Source organism: Eleutherodactylus coqui, chromosome 4 (genome assembly GCF_035609145.1).
Source record: "Eleutherodactylus coqui strain aEleCoq1 chromosome 4, aEleCoq1.hap1, whole genome shotgun sequence".
Classification (NCBI taxonomy): Eukaryota; Metazoa; Chordata; class Amphibia; order Anura; family Eleutherodactylidae; genus Eleutherodactylus; species Eleutherodactylus coqui.
This window is the reverse complement of record NC_089840.1, coordinates 69,471,118-69,490,374: the sequence shown is the minus strand read 5'-3', so window position 1 is coordinate 69,490,374 and position 19,257 is coordinate 69,471,118. Positions and strand designations below refer to the sequence as shown.

Sequence of the window (19,257 nt, the reverse complement as noted above, 5' to 3'; positions counted from 1 at the left end):
ATGCTGTGTTTTAACGCTAGTATGAGCAGCCCCATTGAAATGAATGGGAGCGTTGTATAGAGTTTTGCTTAGCGCTAAAAACACAGCGCTACACGCTGTACAAAAACATCTGTGTGAGGGAGGCTTAATTCTATATAACATAGTTATTACTAGAAGAGCTGTGAAGCCTCGATAGGAAGTTCCTTATGAGGATGTATAGAAGATACTGTTGATGCATTCAGTCCAGTCCAGGCAAAAGTGCAGCAGCTACCTATAACCAAGCTGTAGGATAAATGCTTTCTAGAGATGAGCGAGCGTACTCGGAAAAGCACTACTCGCTCGAGTAATTTGCTTTATCCGAGTATCGCTGTGCTTGGGTCTGAAGATTCGGGTGCCGGCACGGAGCGGGGAGCTGCAGGGGAGAGCGGGGAGGAACGGAGGTAAGATCTTTCTCTCCCTCTCTCCCTCCCGCTCTCCCCTGCTCCCCGCTGCGACTCACCTGTCAGCCGCAGCAGCACCCAAATCTTCAGGGACGAGCACAGTGATACTCGGATAAAGCAAATTACTCGAGCGAGTAGTGCTTTTCCGAGTACGCTCGCTCATCTCTAATGCTTTGTGTGGATCTGAGATGCATCCAGTGCTATAGCTCCATACTGGTGTCCTGTATCAAGATAAAAATAGGATACTTAAATAAGAAGGCATGGATGTGGTACATGAGGGTATAGGTAAGGGTATCATCTCTCCTTAAGGAGCGCACCTGGGTGTCTGGAGACTTATAAGGCCATGCAAGCTCCTCTGGGAAATACATACAAATAAGGAAGATGGAACAATACCTTTACAGTACCATGAATTTTCAATGAGAGACATGCCTGCAGTTACAAGAGCTGGTCAATACATGGAGGTTGGCGTGGATGTTTGCGGTGCTAACAGCATGCGCCCGCTCAGCGGATCGGATAGGGTCCCCAGCGACAGACCCCAACCAATCAACTATTGATGACCTATCTTAATGATAGGTCATCAATAGTATTTTTCTGGAAAACCTCTTTAAGAAATTGCCTTGTGGCGTTGTGTTTTAAATCTGCCCGCATCTCTGCCAAAAATCGTACGACCAAGTCGCGGCTATTATTTGCCATTTCTCATCAGTTTGCACGGTCGCTGCAGTGTATTGCAGGAAAAATATGCCGCAGCCCAGAAATGCCTCGGTCACCAGAACTACTAGTAATCACTTTTAAATGCCCCACTAGAGGCACCTGTCTTTGTTTTGCAGTGCTAGCCGCTGCTAAACTCCCTCCACATCCTTTTTCTGATGGCTCGCATAGGAGTCTATGGAGCCTCCAGCGTGTTTCTGTCAAAAGATAGGGCAAGACCTACCTTTTTTCAGCCGCATGTAAAATCGGCTGCCGAATTTGGCCGCGGATGTGCTATTTTTTTCGTCTGGCTAATTTTGCATCGGAATCCAATACTTCAGATGGTCGGGATTTTCAGTCAACTTTTTTACGAGATTAAACAGCTAAGTAAAAACACTTGTGTGAATGAGGCCCAAAGATGTAGTGAAGGAAACAAAAGCCAATCAAAAAGCTTGTCTGACTATCTGATGCACACTGTGCATTAACCCCTTAAGGACCAAGGTGTTTCGGTCCTAAAAGATCAGACACTTTTTAGGGATTTTACTGCCCTATTTTCTTTCCTCACTTACCAAAATTATTTTGCTGCACTTTTTTCCGTGATGTATAGGGCTATTTTTTTTTTTCACTGAATATTGCGGCGATTAGCGATGTTTTGTAGCCCATGTTTCCCTATGGAGCCACCTTGTTTATCGCATCGCACGTACTTGCGATTTTCGTGCGATGTGATACATTTTTAACATTAGAAACGCCTATTAACTTTATTTGTGAGAAAATTGCCGGTAGCAGCGATGATGTGCGACAGTTTTCACAAGAGAAAAGCATCACAGATGCTACAATATTGCGTGTACAAAGCTGCGATTTTGTATCAGCGATATCGCGGCTGCCCGTGTGACAGAGGCCTCAAGCAACAGTGGCACAGAACTTTTTCTCTCCTTTTCAATGGCTTTTTTTGTGTTAAGATAACTTTTTGCAGCATGTTAGCAGCCTTTAGCACTTCTATTAGTAGATATCGCCTTTCCAGCAACTCAGCTATTTGACACTCCAGAGAAAGTTGCTGCCAGAATTCAATAGTTGTGCCCACTCTGATGCCCGGTGGCTGGCGCTACTTTACAGCAGACTGTAGGCTATAAATGAGCTCTTACTACAAACTGCTGAAAACTGGAAGAGGAGGTGCAGAAATGTAGAACGTCTGCAGCTCCACATGCAGCTAGTCAGTGAAGTAGCCCAATCCTCTTACCGTGGAGTTACAATGTGCAGTAGATCTAGCTGGTACTATGTATACAGGCCTGGCAGAATACAGCAATGTACAGATCCTTACCGCATAGTAGCAGCACACATAGAATAAGAGAGAAGGGACGGCCAGACTCCATTCTACTGTTTTCAGGACAGTCTCTCCCCTCGTTACTTTTACTTTCGTTTCTTAACATGCAGAGAATGGGAGTGTCCTAGAAGAGATCCGAGCAGAGGAGACACTGCAGACAAGGAGACAGATGTCAGGGGGGCTTGTAGATTTCAGGGGGCATTACGTTATGGCCATATGGGAAAAAATCTGCTGTAGAATGTCTGCAGCAGATAATCTACATCAAAGCTGCACCACCTGCTGCGGACTTTGGTGCAATATTCACCCGCTCATTTGAAAAGGTGGAATCTGCACCAAAAACCATATATAGTTCACATGCTTCAGATCCAAAACCCGCTCCATAGGGCAATTTCCGAAGCAGATCTTTTTCAGCTCACCCACTGTAAATACCATAGGTTTTCAGTACAGAGGGTCGGCACGGAAAATCCTCAGCAATCCATCGCATGTGGACGTAGCTTTAATGTCACATTTTTCCTGTGCGAGTTTAGTGCGTTGCGAGACGCATGGAGGCAGAACCCATTATCGTAAATGGGTCTACTTACACGTACTTTTTTGCTCTCGCAGAGATGCAGCGAGATAGAGAAATTGCAGCATGTCCTATTTTTCTTTAGAAAACCCGCCCATTATTTCCTATGTTTACAAGCGAGATATTGATCAGATATCACGCTTGTCCGTGTAAATACAGCCTAAGTGCAGACTCACAGGGGCGTAGTTTAATAGCGCACACCATGTAAGTATGGAGTCAACAAAATCCATTGATTTTCATTGATCTACCGTATTCACACTTGCATATATTAATGCAGCATGTTCTATCTTACCGTGTGTTACTGGTGATAGAGCCTATTGTTCTCTATGGGTGCGTAATAAATGCTTATATTGTGTATGTGCTGCGTCTATATGCAACATCACTAAGCTACGTTACGCATGCAATGTTTTACCACCCGCTCGTGTGAGCCCGGCCTCATAAGAATAGCTAGATGTTATTGTAGATACAGATACATCCTGGTAGACCTGCAATAGTCTTAGAAGGTCGTTAACCCCATAAGAACCAAGTTAATTTTAGTCAGAAGTTATAGATTTGTAGGTGTTATTTTGGCGGTACACGGAAGTTAGGGCTCCTTCACACGGGCGACACCACATCACTGCGAGAAAATCGCTGCACCGTATGCTATCGCTGCGATTTTCTCGCAGCAATACCGTGATTTTGTAGCGCTACAAAGTCGCATGTGACGCGACAAAATTACGCGACTTTGTAGCATCTGCTACTGTCAAAGTTGCATCGCATGCAAACCGCGTTTTCATGCGATGCAACAGAGAGGAAGGCTCCATAGAGAAACATGGGCTACAAAACCTAGCGTGTCGCGGGCATATCACCGGACCTGCGAGGTTTGTGTGTCACTTTGTAGCATGCTACAAAACATCGCATGTGTGAAGGAACCCATAGAAAAGCATGGACTTCTCATACATGCGATTTGTAGCATCGTTACAATGCTACAAAATTGCACGACTTTGTCGCCCGTGTGAAGGAGGCCTCAGAGTCTACTCATTTTTTGCAGTCTGTTTTGAAAAAAGTAATTAGACCTTTTTTCTTTATTCTATTTTTTTACCATTCACCATAACAGACGTGCGGTATTTATTGGAAGGGCTGTTAGGAATAGAAAGATAACAAATATAACTGCTATTCTTTCAAGGGCCGATGCAGACAACAGAGCTCTGTGCAAGGAGTGTACGACAGACCTACATGGTCCTTACTATGGAGTCGCACTGCCTCTGCTCCATGCACTAACATTAAAGGGGTATTCCCTGCTCGGACTTTCATAGCGGAGATGGGAAATCGCTGCTATAATCGTCCACAGGTGCTTCAGCGCAGCGCTGTTTGCATAGCCCCCATTGAAGTGAATGGGAGCTACAGAAACAGTGCAGTACAGTGCGCTGCTTCTGTAGCTTTCATCCACTTTAAATGGACAATAGATAAAAAAATCTCAGCGCTCCGATGGATATGATAGAAGGTAAAGGTTTGTGAACTTACTTTACCGGGATGCCTTCCTGCCGGCACCCCCCGTCCCAGAGAGCGTGTGATATACCGCAGGCAGATGCAAGATGAGGATTTCCAGAGAGTGCAGTTTGAATATTTATTATTATGAATGCGACGCGTTTCGGCTTTTTCACACAAGCCTTTCTCAAGCATAAAAACATGACAACACAGTATACAAATCAGAGCTGCAATTCAGACAGTTTTTTTACTGGCATGTTTCCTAACACTATAATGCAGTGTCACATTTCTATATGATATTACATTATTGCCCAAGCATACTGTATAAAACACACAGGTAGCTGTTAATACACATTATTTTTATTAGACCACCCTAGAGGCCTTTCTTAATTTTTATGCCCTGAGATATCCATCAAGGGAACCATTGACACCAACACTGGGGGGAGGGGGGTGCGCAGGTGAGAAAGGTAGCACCTTCGTTACACTATGGTGCTGAAATGGTTAATCATGGTGGTCACAGACTGGTAAACAGGCCTCTTGACTTGGTTTGCATTAGGGGGGGGGGGCATTGCTAGCAAAGAGACGACCAGAAGAAGGAGAAGCCCTGAAATACCGAGAGGAAGAATAGAAAGTGTCACAGTCTTTGGATGCGAGTAGTCAGTGTTGTGATGGTTATCTATCAACGTATGGACCCCAATGAGACCATCCCTGGAGACTCGACAATAACCTGCCCCACCACCACAACCAACATGATCATTACTAAGCTGAGATATTAAGACTTTTAAGAGGCCTTTAATTGATTTAAAGGGTAATACAGCATATAATATATTATATACATACTGTACATATACTTATACACACACATACTCTGTTTCCCCAAAAATAAGACAGTGTCTCATATTAATTTTCACTCTAAAAGATTTTACTTTTTTACACGTATAGCTCCTGGACACCATTTACATTGACTTGTTTTTATTAACTGTAATTAGGGCTTAAAGGGGTTGTCCCGCGAAACAAAGTTGGGGTATACACTTCTGTATGGCCATATTAATGCACTTTGTAATGTACATTGTGCATTAATTATGAGCCATACAGAAGTTATTCACTTACCTGCTCCGTTGCTAGCGTCCTCGTCTCCATGGTGCCGTCTAATTTTCAGCGTCTAATCGCCCGATTAGACAGTCCGGTCTTCTCCGTGTTGAATGGGGCTGCTCGTGCTGGAGAGCTGCTCCTTGTAGCTCCGCCCCGTCACGTGTGCCGATTCCAGCCAATCAGGAGGCTGGAATCGGCAATGGACCGCACAGAAGACCTGCGGTCCACCGAGGGTGAAGATCCCGGCGGCCATCTTCACAAGGTAAGTAAGAAGTCACCGGAGCGCGGGGATTCGGGTAAGTACTATCCGGTTTTTTTTTTCAACACATGCATCGGGTTTGTCTCGCGCCAAACGGGGGGCTATTCGAAAAAAAAACAAACCCGTTTCGGCGCGGGACAACCCCTTTAATTTTGGAGGAGGGCTTATAGTTAAAGCATCCTCAAAAAGCCTGAAAAAAATCATTCTGCAACCTGAAAAATCCAGAAAATCATGCTATGGCTTATTTACAGTGTAGGTCTTATTTTCAAGGAAACAGGATATATATATATATATATATATATATATATATATAAAAACACACACATATATAGCAGAGCTGGGTTAACACCTCAATATAAATGCATAAATATGTTTATTTTCAATCAATACGAAAAAGGTATATAAAATACTAATGTAGTCTATAACTTCAACATGGGGTAACAGAAATATTACTTTTACAATAACGCTTCTATAACCCGTGTCACTCGTTATCAGATGCTGCTTCATTAAGCTGAGGTTCGTAAAAACATAATAACTTCACAGTTGTCACTTAAATCTCTTCTGCGTCCGTAAAGTGCTACTTTTGGCTTTCTGTGCTCTCCACTCACAGATGCCTGAATAATCGCACATTCTGCACTTCCAGGCATCCTCTATATCTACTCCTTGGATGCCTCGTAGTCCCTTCCAATAGGATAAGTAATATGAAACTTCCTTCACAACTTTCTCCTTTTCGAACGTCACTTCCTCACATCCTAGCGTGGTACTATTCCCCTGAAAGCAATATTCAAGCTTCAGACTGTCAATAACAGGCAGGTCACTGTAGGCGAGGTTCAGACAAGTCAGCTCCAGCACATCTCTGAATGTGGATACGGTTAGTCCAGACCTAATGGCGTGCTCCTTCACTTGCGGTCCTAGATTTTGCTCCGGTCTCAGCTTCAACTGTTGCATGAAGACATCAGGCTGGAGAGAGCCGCTTACCATGCCATCAAACAGAAGCTTGTAAAGGGAGACCTGGAAGACATATTGTTACAGCGGTCACTAGGATGTGCCACCATACACAAAATGTTACTTATCCTACAGCAAAAAATAATAGAATAAACCGGAAAAGAACAAACTAATATAAACTTTTCTGTGTGCAGATCTTCAAGAAAACAACTAATTGTGTGGCCCTACCACTGCTGGCTCTCGGGGCCAAATGCCCCTCTCCCCTTAGTAATATTAGATATGAAAGGCAGCATAAAAGAAGTGATCACCAATCAATGGGCAGTGAGTAATGTCAGCAGACGGCTTCAGCCCTCCAAAGTGAGCCATAAAACACCCTAATAGGGTATATGCAAAGGGCTGGTAAATTAAAGGACAGGCTTTATAAGAAAATTCGGGCTTCTAGTAGGAGGTCCAGTCAGTTTGCAGCACAGTGTGGTAGAAATAAAGGAGCGGTCCTCCATATAAAGCACGAAGGGAGTCGGTCAGCTCTTTGGAGCCCCATCAGTTAGACCTATGGGCTCAGAGGAGCTGACATACTGAGACCAGGATTAGTCTTATCTATACCTGCCCCACCATCAGTTGTGGAAGCCACTGCTGCTTACATCCGGCAGACTACTTCTGCGTGCACATAGAATAAGAGAACTACTTCTGTTCATTCTATTCAGGCGCACAGTAGTCTGCTGGATGTATTCAGTGGCGGCTTTGACAGCTGAAAGTGGGGGAATGTAGGTTTGATGACCCCAGAATTGGAAGATAATCCTACTCTAATGGAACTTAAAAGCTAATGTTAATGCTTTGATTAGACTGGAAAAATAGGTGTACAAGAGAAGAAATGTCATATACAAATCTGAAACATTTTGGATCCATAGTTCGTATTCTCACCAATACTCCTCAGAGAAAGGTTATTTAACCCGGTGGGATTTATGGATTGCTGTGAGGTCACCAACTTACTGTATGGGGGGCATACAGGGAGGATTGGTTTATTTGTTAGATACTTTGTATCTTTATTTATGTGAGTGATATAACTGCCTTAGGCATCCTACACACGGGCGGATATGCACTGTGAAATCCGGAGCGGGATTCTGCCTCCGGATTCTGCAGCAAATCCAGCCCAGAGCATGCTATGGCAAAATGCAATTTCCTGCTCACGAGTGGAAATAGATTGCGATTTTCTGCATGCGGGGGAGAAATCGCAGCATGCTGTCATTCTGTGCGGGCTACGCACGGCCGGCTTCCATTGAAGTCACTTATAGCCGTCTGTTCCACTGTCATTCTGCAATCATCATTGCTTTGGCATCCTCTGTACTGTGTATGTACGCCGGCCGGCACATCAGCAGCAGAGGAGAAGATGGCGGAGAGGTATGCTGGGGCCACCGGCCGGGCACAGGGTCGAACTCGGCTGTGGGAAAACCCGCACGTGGAGTCCGACCTGTCCGTGTGCAGGAGGCCATATTCTTATATCCTAAGATATCAGTTCCAGGGAAGGGGGATATAAAGCTACTTATTTTTTTCAATTATTGTTTGTTTTTCCTATGTTTTGTATTGTACATGTTTACATGCTTTCTGTTTACTGAAAATGGAAATTGTGGTTGGTGTTCAATAAAGAAACCCGATTTAGACAGTGGGGGAAGGCAAGTATAATACTTACCTCCCTGGACTCCGTATCTCAGCTCCTATGAGCCTATAAGTTTACGAGCTGAGAGATTTCCTTTAATAATTACATTGAAAGAAATGTTCCATATTGTTTATGCGGCTGGTTATGGCCATATACTAGTAAGGGCGCCTGCACACGAGTGGAAATTCCACGGCGGGATTTACCACGGGATTTCCACAGCTGGAAGCCTGCATAGGATTGCATTAACAAACAGCGGCATGTTCTACAGAAACGTCACTCACCCGCCGCCGGCTCCGGTCTCAGGCAGAGCCGCGGGCGCGTACGCACTGGTCCCTGCAGGTGCTCGGGTCGGGTCCCGCCGCGAGAATCCTCGCAGCCGGATCCGACCCGCCCGTCTGCAGGCAGCCTAAGTCAGAAACTACTTTTCCATGTTGTGCTTTTTCCATTTTTGACAAAGTAAAAGCATATCATTGTCACTTTTGTATCAGCTTCTTGAGTCCGTTTTTTAGCTGCCTCTGTTGTAGATTCAGCTAAAATTCCCAGGCACGATAGCGCAACATGCAAAGCTATTTCTGCAGTTAAATATCAGACTCCCTATTATAGTCAATGAGGTACGTCAGTGCTGTTTATTACATAATAGATTCAGTGCTTCTGGTATTTGTATTGCTCTGCTCCTATAACAGTAGAGCAATGAAAACCCTAGTGCAGATATGAGCGCACCCCAAGCTGTCACTTTGTTGTTGAAGGAACATACTAACATAATGACAGTTGTCAGATATTTAGAAGCTACGTGAAAACCAATATGCCTTGTCCGTACAAGTAGCTGTGCCCAATGCTGCACTTCAGCCCCATCCCTTCTGATGACTGATGAGTAGAGATGAGCGAGCGAACTCGCTAAGGCAAACTACTCGAGCAAGTAGTGCCTTATGTGAGTACCTGCCCGCTCGTCTCAAAAAATTCAGGGGCTGGCGGTGGTGAGTTGCAGGAGTGAGCAGGGGGAGCGGGGGAGAGATCTTCCCCCCCGTGTTCCTCCCACCGCCGGCACCCGACTCTTTTGAGACGAGCGGGCAGGTACTCTCATAAGGCACTACTCGCTAGAGTAGTTTGCCTTAGCGAGTATACTCGCTCATCTCTACTGATGAGCCATCAATGTTTTTGGTCACAGCAAATAAATAATTAATACGAAAAGTAGTGTGGAAAACATAGATTGTAGACAGTTTACCTGGATCTCATGGCTCCTCTTCTGAGTAGATCTTGGTAGTGTGGGACTAGCTCGGGTTTTTAATTCTTTGAGCTCTAGTTCACCTTTTGGGGAGTATCCCAATTCATCAATCACCCCCACAATGTATATACCATCAAGCTCCCTAAAAACTGGAAATTCCCGAACTCGGCCACCTATGAAACACATAGCTGTTAGGTCTCATAAACATTCAATATGCAGAACTGAATCGTCTACAATTGTTTTGAAGCAACTACAATGGAGAAGAGAAAAGAATTCTGTCACATTACTTGGTGTCTTCTGCTGCTTCCCAATTTAGCTGAACGGACAGCAAAAATCTTGCAGTCAATTGTTTCTTTTTCCTCAAATAATTCTGTAGCCCTTATTTTCCCCACTGTTCAAGTGTGCACTTACCTGGGTGTACAAGAGATTGCTACAGTCTGTTATAGCTAGCACTCACCCCTGTGCTTCCACTAACACACATTCAGCTCAAACACTTTTGCAACAACTCATTGGCATGGAAAAGAATAGGATGGACTGAGATTAATTATTGTATTGCCATTCTGTAGTCATTAAATAGTGAATGATGCAGAATGTATATTAGCCCGAATCCTCAAAAACAATGTCATGTCCTCAATTTTGGCATGCCAAGCCCTGTCCTAATCTGCTGTGATGTCTGTCCTCAAACATTCTATGCAGAATCTATAGAATAAGTGAAATACACTGCAGATTTTACATCCATTACATGTCAATTTATGCTGTAGATTTTGACAGCGGATTCCAAGCTTTGCAATGTAAAGGATGAAACCCGTGGCAAGTTCATACTAAATTCTGCATCAGAATCCATAGCATTAGTTGTAGCTTTGGGCGTTACAGATTAGCTGTGTATTCGCTGCTAATTTTCCACTGTAGTAAACCTGCACCCTTTTGAACATTCCCTAAAAGCAAACCTGTCCGCGGGAAAATGCTGTTCCATCTACTGACACAATGTTATTGAGCAAGAGAAGCTGAGCAGATTGATATGCAAGTGATGCAAACAATTGTCTGTAATGCGCTACAGTGAATTATTAATACTGGAAATTCTTGTACTTAAAGGAATCTGTCAGCTTTAACATGCTGTCCAAACTACATGAGGAACTGAGCAGACTGATATATAGGTTTATGGGGAAAGATTCAGTATAACTTGCATTCTATTCATTTATATCTATGCACATTCTGAACTGAACAGTCCATTGGGCGGAGCTATCAGTGACAGCTCTGTGTGTATGACTGTACATACAAGGCTTGCTGTCAATCACTGATAGCTCCACCCTTTGGACTGTTCAGCCCAAGGATATTTAAATGTATAAAACACAAGTTAAACTGAGTCTTTCCCCATAAAACTATATACAATCTGCTCGGCATCTCCTGCTCTATAACATAAAGCCTGCAGTTTGGACAGCGTGTTCAGGCTGACAAACTCCAGAAAATCGTTATGTCAGATAAGTAACATAAACTAAGTTATGGTGCTTATGGGACAGGAAACATGGAGTCTGAGATGTTCTTCTTACACCTACCCAGAAAACCATTATCTTGCTGTTACCCCTGGAAGTCAGTCAGCCACTCTCACACAAACAATTGTAAAAACGCTGTTTTTTTATGCAGCATTTTACTGGGTGCAAAGCTACGTTTTTGTGCGCGTTTGCATGTGTATCTTTGCGCAGTAACTACACAGGCAAGCTAACTAATGATGTCCCATTTTTTCTTTTACCTCCCTGTGGCATAGTAACCCATGCTAAAAGTGCTGTAAAACACAGCATTACGTATGCAATGGCATATTATTGTATTTCTTATGGACCCCATTCATTTCAACGGGCGATTTAGTGCGTAAAACACTCACTGAAACACTGAAAATAACACACGCTGCATGCAATGCTTGTATGAGAATGGCCTTAGAGAACAGTGTGTGTGCACATTGACTGAAAAGTCACACTCAGAGACAGAGCACTGACTTTTAAGGGTAAGAGTAAGGAAACAGTAAGATAGGTAAGTAGTACACACCTAGACTCCACGCTTCCTGTCCTACAAGCACTATGACTTAGTTTATGGTGCTTATTGGACATGACAGGATTCCTTTGTTCAGAAGAATCATTTTCTATATTCATGCATTTTCAAGTGTATATGATTTACTCACCGGACTGCAAAACCGGTATCATAGCTAAAATATTCAGACACTTTATAGCCCAGGAGTCCTCACGAGTCTGTGTGGTAACCGATATGATATCATGAACTTCTAGCTCTGAAGAGAAAGAATATGTATATAAGGAAACTATGTAATATTTAATACATCATTACATCAACAGCAATGGGATATAAATCAGCCACTTTTCAACATATTATTATTAACATTTTAAAGGGGTTGTTCAGTTACCAGATAAGATTCTTCCTATACCAACTGTGCGAAAATAACAAAAGGAGAAGTACTTACCCCTCCTCTGCCAGTGTTGCAATTTCACACATGGTCCCAGTGTTTGTTGTAGTAGATGATGTCAGCGAAAGACGGCTGCAGTCAATCAGAGGCTGTAGTGTCACCGCTGATTCTCCTGGCTTCAGCGCTCATATCCTGAGCGCCATGATGCCAGGAGTTCAGAGGCTGCAGCGGTCAGGTGACTGATGTCATCAACCACAACAAACACCGGGACCACAAACAATCTTTTATGAATTCTGGGCCAGAAAGCACGAGGGAGCAGAAATTTCCCAATATTACAGTATTGTGAAACTGCATCCTACGCTGGCCTCTTGGAATGGACCTTTAATTGACCCTTTCACAGATGAAAAATAAGCAGCTGATAAACTTATGGCTGGGTTTCCACAGTACAGAAATAATGCGAAATGTCAGCAGTGGGACCACGCAAAAATTCTGCGAGATTTCAGCAGCGGAAAGCTGCTCCAAAACCCGCGCCATTTGGGGCAGGTTTGGAGCGGCTTGACTGCCTGTATTCCGCTGCAGAAATCTCTCTCCCCATAGAGAGGAGAGAACCTGCAGCGGAAACGGTCATACAATTGACATGTCCCAGGTTTGAATTCCACACCATTTTTCAGTTTCCGCGCATCTTGTCTGCAGCATGTGGACCAACTTTTTGCAAATCTCGTCCACTTTGCTGCATAGTCTCAAGCTTAAGAACGCGTGCAGAAATTTCTGTGCGGAAAGTCCACGGCGATGCCGCCCTGTGTGAACACGACCTATGATATGAGAAAACAGAACAAAGCCACTGTAACATGTCAGTATTCTGGTTAGTATTTTTCATCCATATTTGTAAACCAAAACTAGGAGTACAGGAAAATGGAGAGAGTCCAGGGTTGGGTTAAAAGCTTTCAGTTTTTATTAAATGACTAGCAATTGTTAGAAAATTATAGTACTAGTGTTTCTGGTGGTGCAATGCGTCACACAGCTCTGCTACATGCACATCACCCACACAGAGCTCTGTTACGTTGCTTTCGCATGTGACCTGCATGTGATTTATGAACTTCAGCAGCTCGCTGAGGAGACATGTTTGCTCGTAGCTTTTGCATATCTGCTGCTTGTGATTTACAAACTTCAGCTGGTGGCCAACGTGAAATCGTGGCTTGTCGCTGTGTCATGTAAGCTGCATTAGCTTCACGGCGGCGTTGAACCCTCTGTGGTGAAATGTTTGCACGACAGCGACGGATTGTTCCAACACTGGACAACGGTTGATGATTAGATGAAGGCTGGACTGGTGATGGCGGCATTAGCACTTGAGATGACATGATAACATATTCAGGAGATGTGAAGATAGCGGTGAAGGACCATGCTGCAATATTGTTGGTCAGTATGCACCACTAGCTATGTATGTGTACATTTGTGAGGTGTCATTTATTGGAGTCTCCATACAGGTATGCTGCAGTCTCACAGCCAGCTACAAACTGCCAGACCGAGTACTGCTGTATCCATAGCAACTGAGGCCGCAGGGGTTTCTGGGGGATGTAGTCCGCCCATAATCCCTCATTCAGTACACAAGGATAAAGGGCCAGTGATAACGTCACCATCATGTGATCAGGGAGCGGAGCTAAGAGCCAGTAACTGACCTTCACAGGTGCTGTCAGGCTCTGCATTCAACACACACACGGAAAGACAGACGGACAAGTGGTCGTTAGCACATTGATCCACAGTCAGACATGGAGGAACAAAAGACATGAGACGGCACATATCCTTTGTTCTTCGATATCTGTCTGTCTGTCTGGATCATTCAATAAAGACTGAAAGCTTTTAACCCAACGCTGGACTTTCTTCATTTCCCTGTGGATCTGTTTTGGTTTCCAGCCAGTCCTTGCATGGGAGCGACATACATAAATGACGTTTCAGAAGATCAAACAGCAGACAGCTAACCTCTAGCCAGATGTATGCTAGATCCTTCACTCATGGCGGCTGTTTTCTCGGGCTCGACTAGTGCTGGCTGCTCCATTCTATATACCATTTGCTGTTCACACCAGACCTGGGAACAGATGTCAGTCACGGTCACATATCTCAGGGAATATCGCTCCAGTGGAGTCTCTACTTCTGGTTTTCTTTTTAAGATGTCTCTTGATAGGTTCTCTCCCGTCCCATCGGGGTGGGGGCTTACCCCGAATTCTGCATTTACATCACTTAAAGAACACAACCAGAGAGAAAATATATGGGGAAAAAAGAAGAGATTATCCAGTAATCCAAGAGTAATGTACAACACAGCCACCATGATAATGATTCTCATCATAAAAGTAGTCTTACATTGATTCTGAGCTTCTCATCCCGTCTTCTACTTGTTTCTTGTCTTCGTCTGGAAGAGATCTGGCTCCTGGAAATGACAATAAGATTACACTACTCTGCTGAAATGTACCTAAAGAAAGTTCAAAATATCCTTAAGGCCAACTTCACACAGGCCGTATCTGCTGCGGGCTTTACATAACGGAAAACCCAAAGCACATACGCTGGAGGGCAACAGTGGCAAAACCTGCACCCAAATGGTGGGAATCTGTCCCAGATTTTGAGCCTTATATTTCATGAGAAGAAATTCACAATTTTGACACAAATTTAGACAAGGATTTTGGTACAGATTTTATGCTGCGGAAAGCCTGCACCAAATCCACTACATGTGAATATACCCTTAATTATTCTAGTTTAACCTCCTTCTGGATGAGAAGAGCTCATTCTAATTCGAACAGCTGTAGCAACTGTTCTATCAAGGCTACTGGCATGTTTTGTGTCATTTCAAAAGAACAATTCTTGAAGAATGGCTTTAACCCCTTCCCGCTCCAGGACGTACATTTACGTCCTGGAGCATCGGGGTATGTATGAAGAGAGGTTGCGTGGCGACCTCTCTGCATACAGCGCGGGTGTCAGCTGTTTACTACAGCTGACACCCGCGGGCAATAGCTGCAATCGGCCGTGCGGACGATCACAGCTATTAACTCTTTAAATGCGGCATTTAAATCCCCCAAACATCGTTGTGAGATCGGAGAAGCTGTGCGGGTGTCATGGCAGCCGGGGGCCTTCTGAAAGGCTCCAGGGCTGCCTTAGGAGACTGCCCATCAAGCCATCACCATGGGGTGGCTTGATAGGCTGCCTATCAAACTGCAGTATGACGTAATTCTATAGCATTCCGTCATACTGCAGGAGCGATCAAAGCATCACATATTGTAGTCCCCCAGGGAGACTTAAAAGTAAAGTAAAAAAAGACCAATAAAGTTTTTTTAATTGTAAAAAAAAAAAAAAAAAAGTTATAAAAGTTTAAATCACCCCCCTTTTGCCATATCTGTAATTAAAAAATCGAAATCATAAAATAAAAACACATATTTGATATTGCCGCATCCGTAAAAGTCTGATCTATCAGAGTAGCACATTACTTACCCCGCACGGTGAACGTCGTCGAAAAAAAAAAAAAACCGCCAGAAATGCACTTTTTCAGTCACCCTGTCTCCCAGAAAAAACGCAATAAAAAGTGATCAAAAAGTCGTATGTATTCCGAATTAGTAGTAACGGAAATTACAGGACATCACGCAAAAAATTAGCCCTCGCACAACTACGTCGACAGAAAAATAAAAAGTTATTGCGCGCAAACAAGATGACTGCAGAAAATAATTGAAAAAAATTAAATGTCTTTGAAAAAAAAAAAAAGAGTAGCATAGTAAAAAAAAACTATACAAGTTGGTATCGTAGTAATCGTACCGACCCATAGAATAAAGTTATCATGTCGTTTTTGTTGCAGTCTGTACGACGTAGAAACAAGTCGCACTGAAAGATGGCGGAATGTCGTTTATTTTTTCATTTTACTTCACTTAGAATTTTGTAAAAGTTTTTCAGTACATTAAATAGTACCATTGTAAACTACAACTCGTCCCGCAAAAAACAAGCCCTCATACAGCTAAGTGGATGGATAAATAAAGGAGTTACAATTTTTTTTAAAGGGGGGAGGAAAAAAGGAAAATGGTAAAAAAAGGGGGGCCGCGTCATTAAGGGGTTAAAATGAGACCAAGCATGGTGCTTGGTCTCACTGCGGCCATGAAACTGTGAAGAACCCCTCGCATCACTTTAGGGAAGTAGCGATCCTCTGTCGCGGTTATTAGCCATGGATGAGGATCATGGAGTGTTTACCGTTGTTTTCAATGGAAAACCTCGCATCGCACTTGTCGAGCGACGCTTTGCTGACTCCATTGAAAACAATGGGCAATGCGAGGGAACGCCCAAATATAGGAAATGCCACCATTTTTTTGTGCACCGCGACACAGGAAAAAAAAAAATAGATATATATCGCTTATGTGTACAACTCTATTCAAAAGAATGGGGTTCATATTCAGTGAGATTTGTGTGTCTTGCAATGCACAAATCTTACACGATTTTATTGGCTGCGCGAAAGCGGCCATAGGTGTGCGGTCCGTGTATTCCAGAGTCAGCGTCTATATCCTCGTCTATATGTGGATGCCCTCGGTGTGATATAATACCCAGGATGGTTTCTGATGTCATACTGGCACGATTACATTTCAGTCTGCGGTAATATTATAGGTTATTCTGGTTTTGGTTCTGATCTTATTATAAATACGCGGGAGATGCACAAATCAAGCCGCCCCTAGGGAAACATGGCGTCCACAAATGAAATAATGCACGTGGATTTGATGTGCGGATGGGTCGCGGCACAGCAGATTTAAAAAACAAAAACTGTACTGCACATGTCTGATGGCGAGCTGCTGGATGGGTCTGCAGGGGCCACGGACAGGATCAGATACTGCTGCGGGGCCCCACATGCAGAATCCGACCCTCCCGGGGATATGAGGCATTAGGCCCAATGCCCACTGACGGGTTTTCACTGTGGAATTTGCGCCCAGACGCAAATTGTCCGTCCACAGGCATGCTATGATAAAAGATTCTTCCCTGCCCACGAGCGGAAATCAACTGCTCGCGGGGAGAATCGCAGCAAGTTCTATTTGGTGCAGAAAATCGCACGGACGGTTTCTATTGCAGTCAATGGAAGCCGTCCGTCCCGCGATACTTCTGCAGCGAGCACTGCGGGAAATCACGTCGCAGCCCAGCTCTGAGGCGTCATGCGCTGCACTGCGCCGGCTCGCCTGCCGAAACACTCGCCGCGGAACCGATTATGTGTATTTTGGTCCGCACTTGCATAGATGCGAATTTTTCTGAGTGCAATGGGTTTTGCGCGAAAAGCGCATCAGCGTGTATTGCGCTTCCGATTTTCTAATGCGTGAAAATGAATGTTGTTCCCTTAAGCAGCAAAAAAAAATAATCCCATGGCACTTATACACGCACGACGCCATTTATTTTTGAGCTCCCATAGGGAAGAATTGTCGATAACGCCCAAAAATAAGACACGCTTCCCACAGCGCCGTGAGAGAGAAATAGTACATGTAAACGCACAGACCAATTTTGTTTTTGCTCGCACTGATAGCACCACATTGAAAAAATGGCAGCATGTCCGATTTCCACGCAAGAAAGACTTGCTATGCGCGGTCTCCCATACAGAATGACGCGAGCGGTAGAGTGCGAGTTGCGTCTGACAGTTTCGGTGTAATTCCCTCTCGCCCGTGTAATTATGACCTAAAAATGCTGTTTTTGAAGGAAAAAAAAACAAAACGGACAGCCAAGTTTTGTCATCATGGCTGTCGGTGACACATTAATAGGCCCGCTGTGACCCCGCCGACCGCTACAGCAAAGTGGTGGTGGCGATAATGGGAGTCTGTGAGGGAAAAGTCGATCAGTATGGCACTGACACTTGTCCCAGCGATTAATGGCTGTCACACTGGTGGACTGGCCAAGCTGCAAGCCGCCAATGAACGAGACAACAAGACGGATTCTACAGGCAGCACGTGAGGAGGCCAGCATTTTCCCGCCTCAATATCATGCGTCGGATAACCGAGCCACGTGATGTGGTACACTGGTCACGTGACAACGCGTCTAGTCCAGACTTATCCCCGGCTGCATCAGCCAACCCAAACAACCAATCACTGTGAATCAGCCAACCAAACAACCAATCAGGTTGCGAATCGAGCAGAAGTCTTGTGGAATATGATAATACGCATCCCGGCCGGAGCAGTGGCCACGCCCCTCCTCTTACGCAACTCACCGGTCTCCGCTATGAGGTCCAGCTGCAGGAGCTCCGAGTCACTGATGTCAGAGAAGTAGTCTCCGTCGTCTTGGTCACGTGGTGGCTGCTCAGCCCGGCCCGTAGCGCCAGCGCCCTCTTCTGTAACCGGGCACGCTGTGCCGGTACTAGGGCCGCTCATCATGATGCTCTGCCTCCTGGATTGCAGGAGCTACAACCTGGTGTGACGCGGGTGGGCGTGGCCACAGTCACGTGATGTCAACAAGAAAAAAAACCTTTTCCAATGAAAATGTGCAGCGTATTTTCCTTTGCAGTTCAGACGTGCAAAAAACCCGCAGCATCCTGTATTTTACTGCGCGCCGATGGTCCCCATAGCAACCGATGGGGGTGCACAGATGTGTGCGGAGAGGCGTAATTGCAGGAAAAGATCGCGTCTTGAACTCATAAGACTAATTAGCTATTTCAGTGCCTCCGGAAGCATCGCGGAGTATTCTTCTGCACGCAATAAATGCATATGCTTCACGTGCGCAAAAGCCTGCAGAATATACCCCGATGTGTGCGCAGAAAGCAGCGTTCGTTCCGCATCCGCTGGTGTGACGCCGGCCTTATAGCGCCTTTAGTAGAAGAATAGCCCTTTAACTCCTTGATGCCCACTCTAATTTTATTGTTCAGTTCTTGCTTTCTGAATTCTGCGCCCAGCTCTTTTAAAGGAGATGTCTCGAGGAAGCAGTGAATTTTTTTTTTTTGCCCAGTCCCCCTAATTAAGCATACATTACTAATTACCCCTGTAAATTACTTTCCTAGCTGGTTTCTACTTACCGTTCCAGCGTTTCAGCAACTTATAAAACTTTTTCCCAAGATGGCCGCCAGCTCTTTTCGCATCGCTTGCTGTAGCCCGACGTGCGCGCTCCCGAGACGCTGCCAGCTGTGTCTCCATGGCAACCAGACGCCCCGCAGCCGCCGACCGGACCCCTGGAGTGAACACCGCCGACCTGTCACCCACCGCCAGGCAGAAGGTAACCGGCGCAGCGGCCCCCCCCC

At 44.7% G+C, this 19,257-nt stretch overlaps 2 protein-coding genes across 4 annotated transcripts in view; both read right to left on the bottom strand.

Annotated features, from left to right (window-relative positions):
- The window catches only part of LOC136625448 (tapasin-related protein-like), a 36,041-nt gene extending 33,540 nt beyond the window's left edge, over positions 1 to 2,501 (bottom strand). For all 3 annotated transcript variants that reach the window (XR_010792549.1, XM_066599622.1, XM_066599623.1), the window contains exon 1: positions 2,425 to 2,501. Coding sequence is in view for 2 of the 3 variants with exons in the window: in XM_066599622.1 (XP_066455719.1) it covers positions 2,425 to 2,476 (52 nt within the window). In the remaining variant the exon portion in view is untranslated. The remainder of the gene's footprint in view (positions 1 to 2,424) is intronic.
- A 3,652-nt stretch (positions 2,502 to 6,153) lies between these two features.
- EXO5 (exonuclease 5) lies at positions 6,154 to 18,423 on the bottom strand. The gene is made up of 6 exons (XM_066599621.1): positions 18,238 to 18,423; positions 14,394 to 14,460; positions 14,016 to 14,272; positions 11,802 to 11,906; positions 9,632 to 9,804; positions 6,154 to 6,821 (listed from the first exon to the last, which is right to left on the bottom strand). Exons 1-6 carry the CDS (start codon positions 18,398 to 18,400, stop codon positions 6,357 to 6,359), a joined length of 1,230 nt encoding a protein of 409 aa, XP_066455718.1. The 5' UTR covers positions 18,401 to 18,423; the 3' UTR covers positions 6,154 to 6,356.
- Positions 18,424 to 19,257: the final 834 nt, after the last annotated feature.

Excerpts from the sequence above, each read along its gene's own strand:
- EXO5 (XM_066599621.1), bottom strand. The coding sequence starts at position 18,400 with ATGATGAGCGGCCCTAGTACCGGCACAGCGTGCCCGGTTACAGAAGAG. Across the intron at positions 11,907-14,015 it reads TAGCATACATCTGGCTAGAG|AGCTAGAAGTTCATGATATC; the intron begins GTTAGCTGTCTG and ends CTTTCTCTTCAG. Across the intron at positions 9,805-11,801 it reads GATACCGGTTTTGCAGTCCG|GTGGCCGAGTTCGGGAATTT; the intron begins GTGAGTAAATCA and ends TGTGTTTCATAG.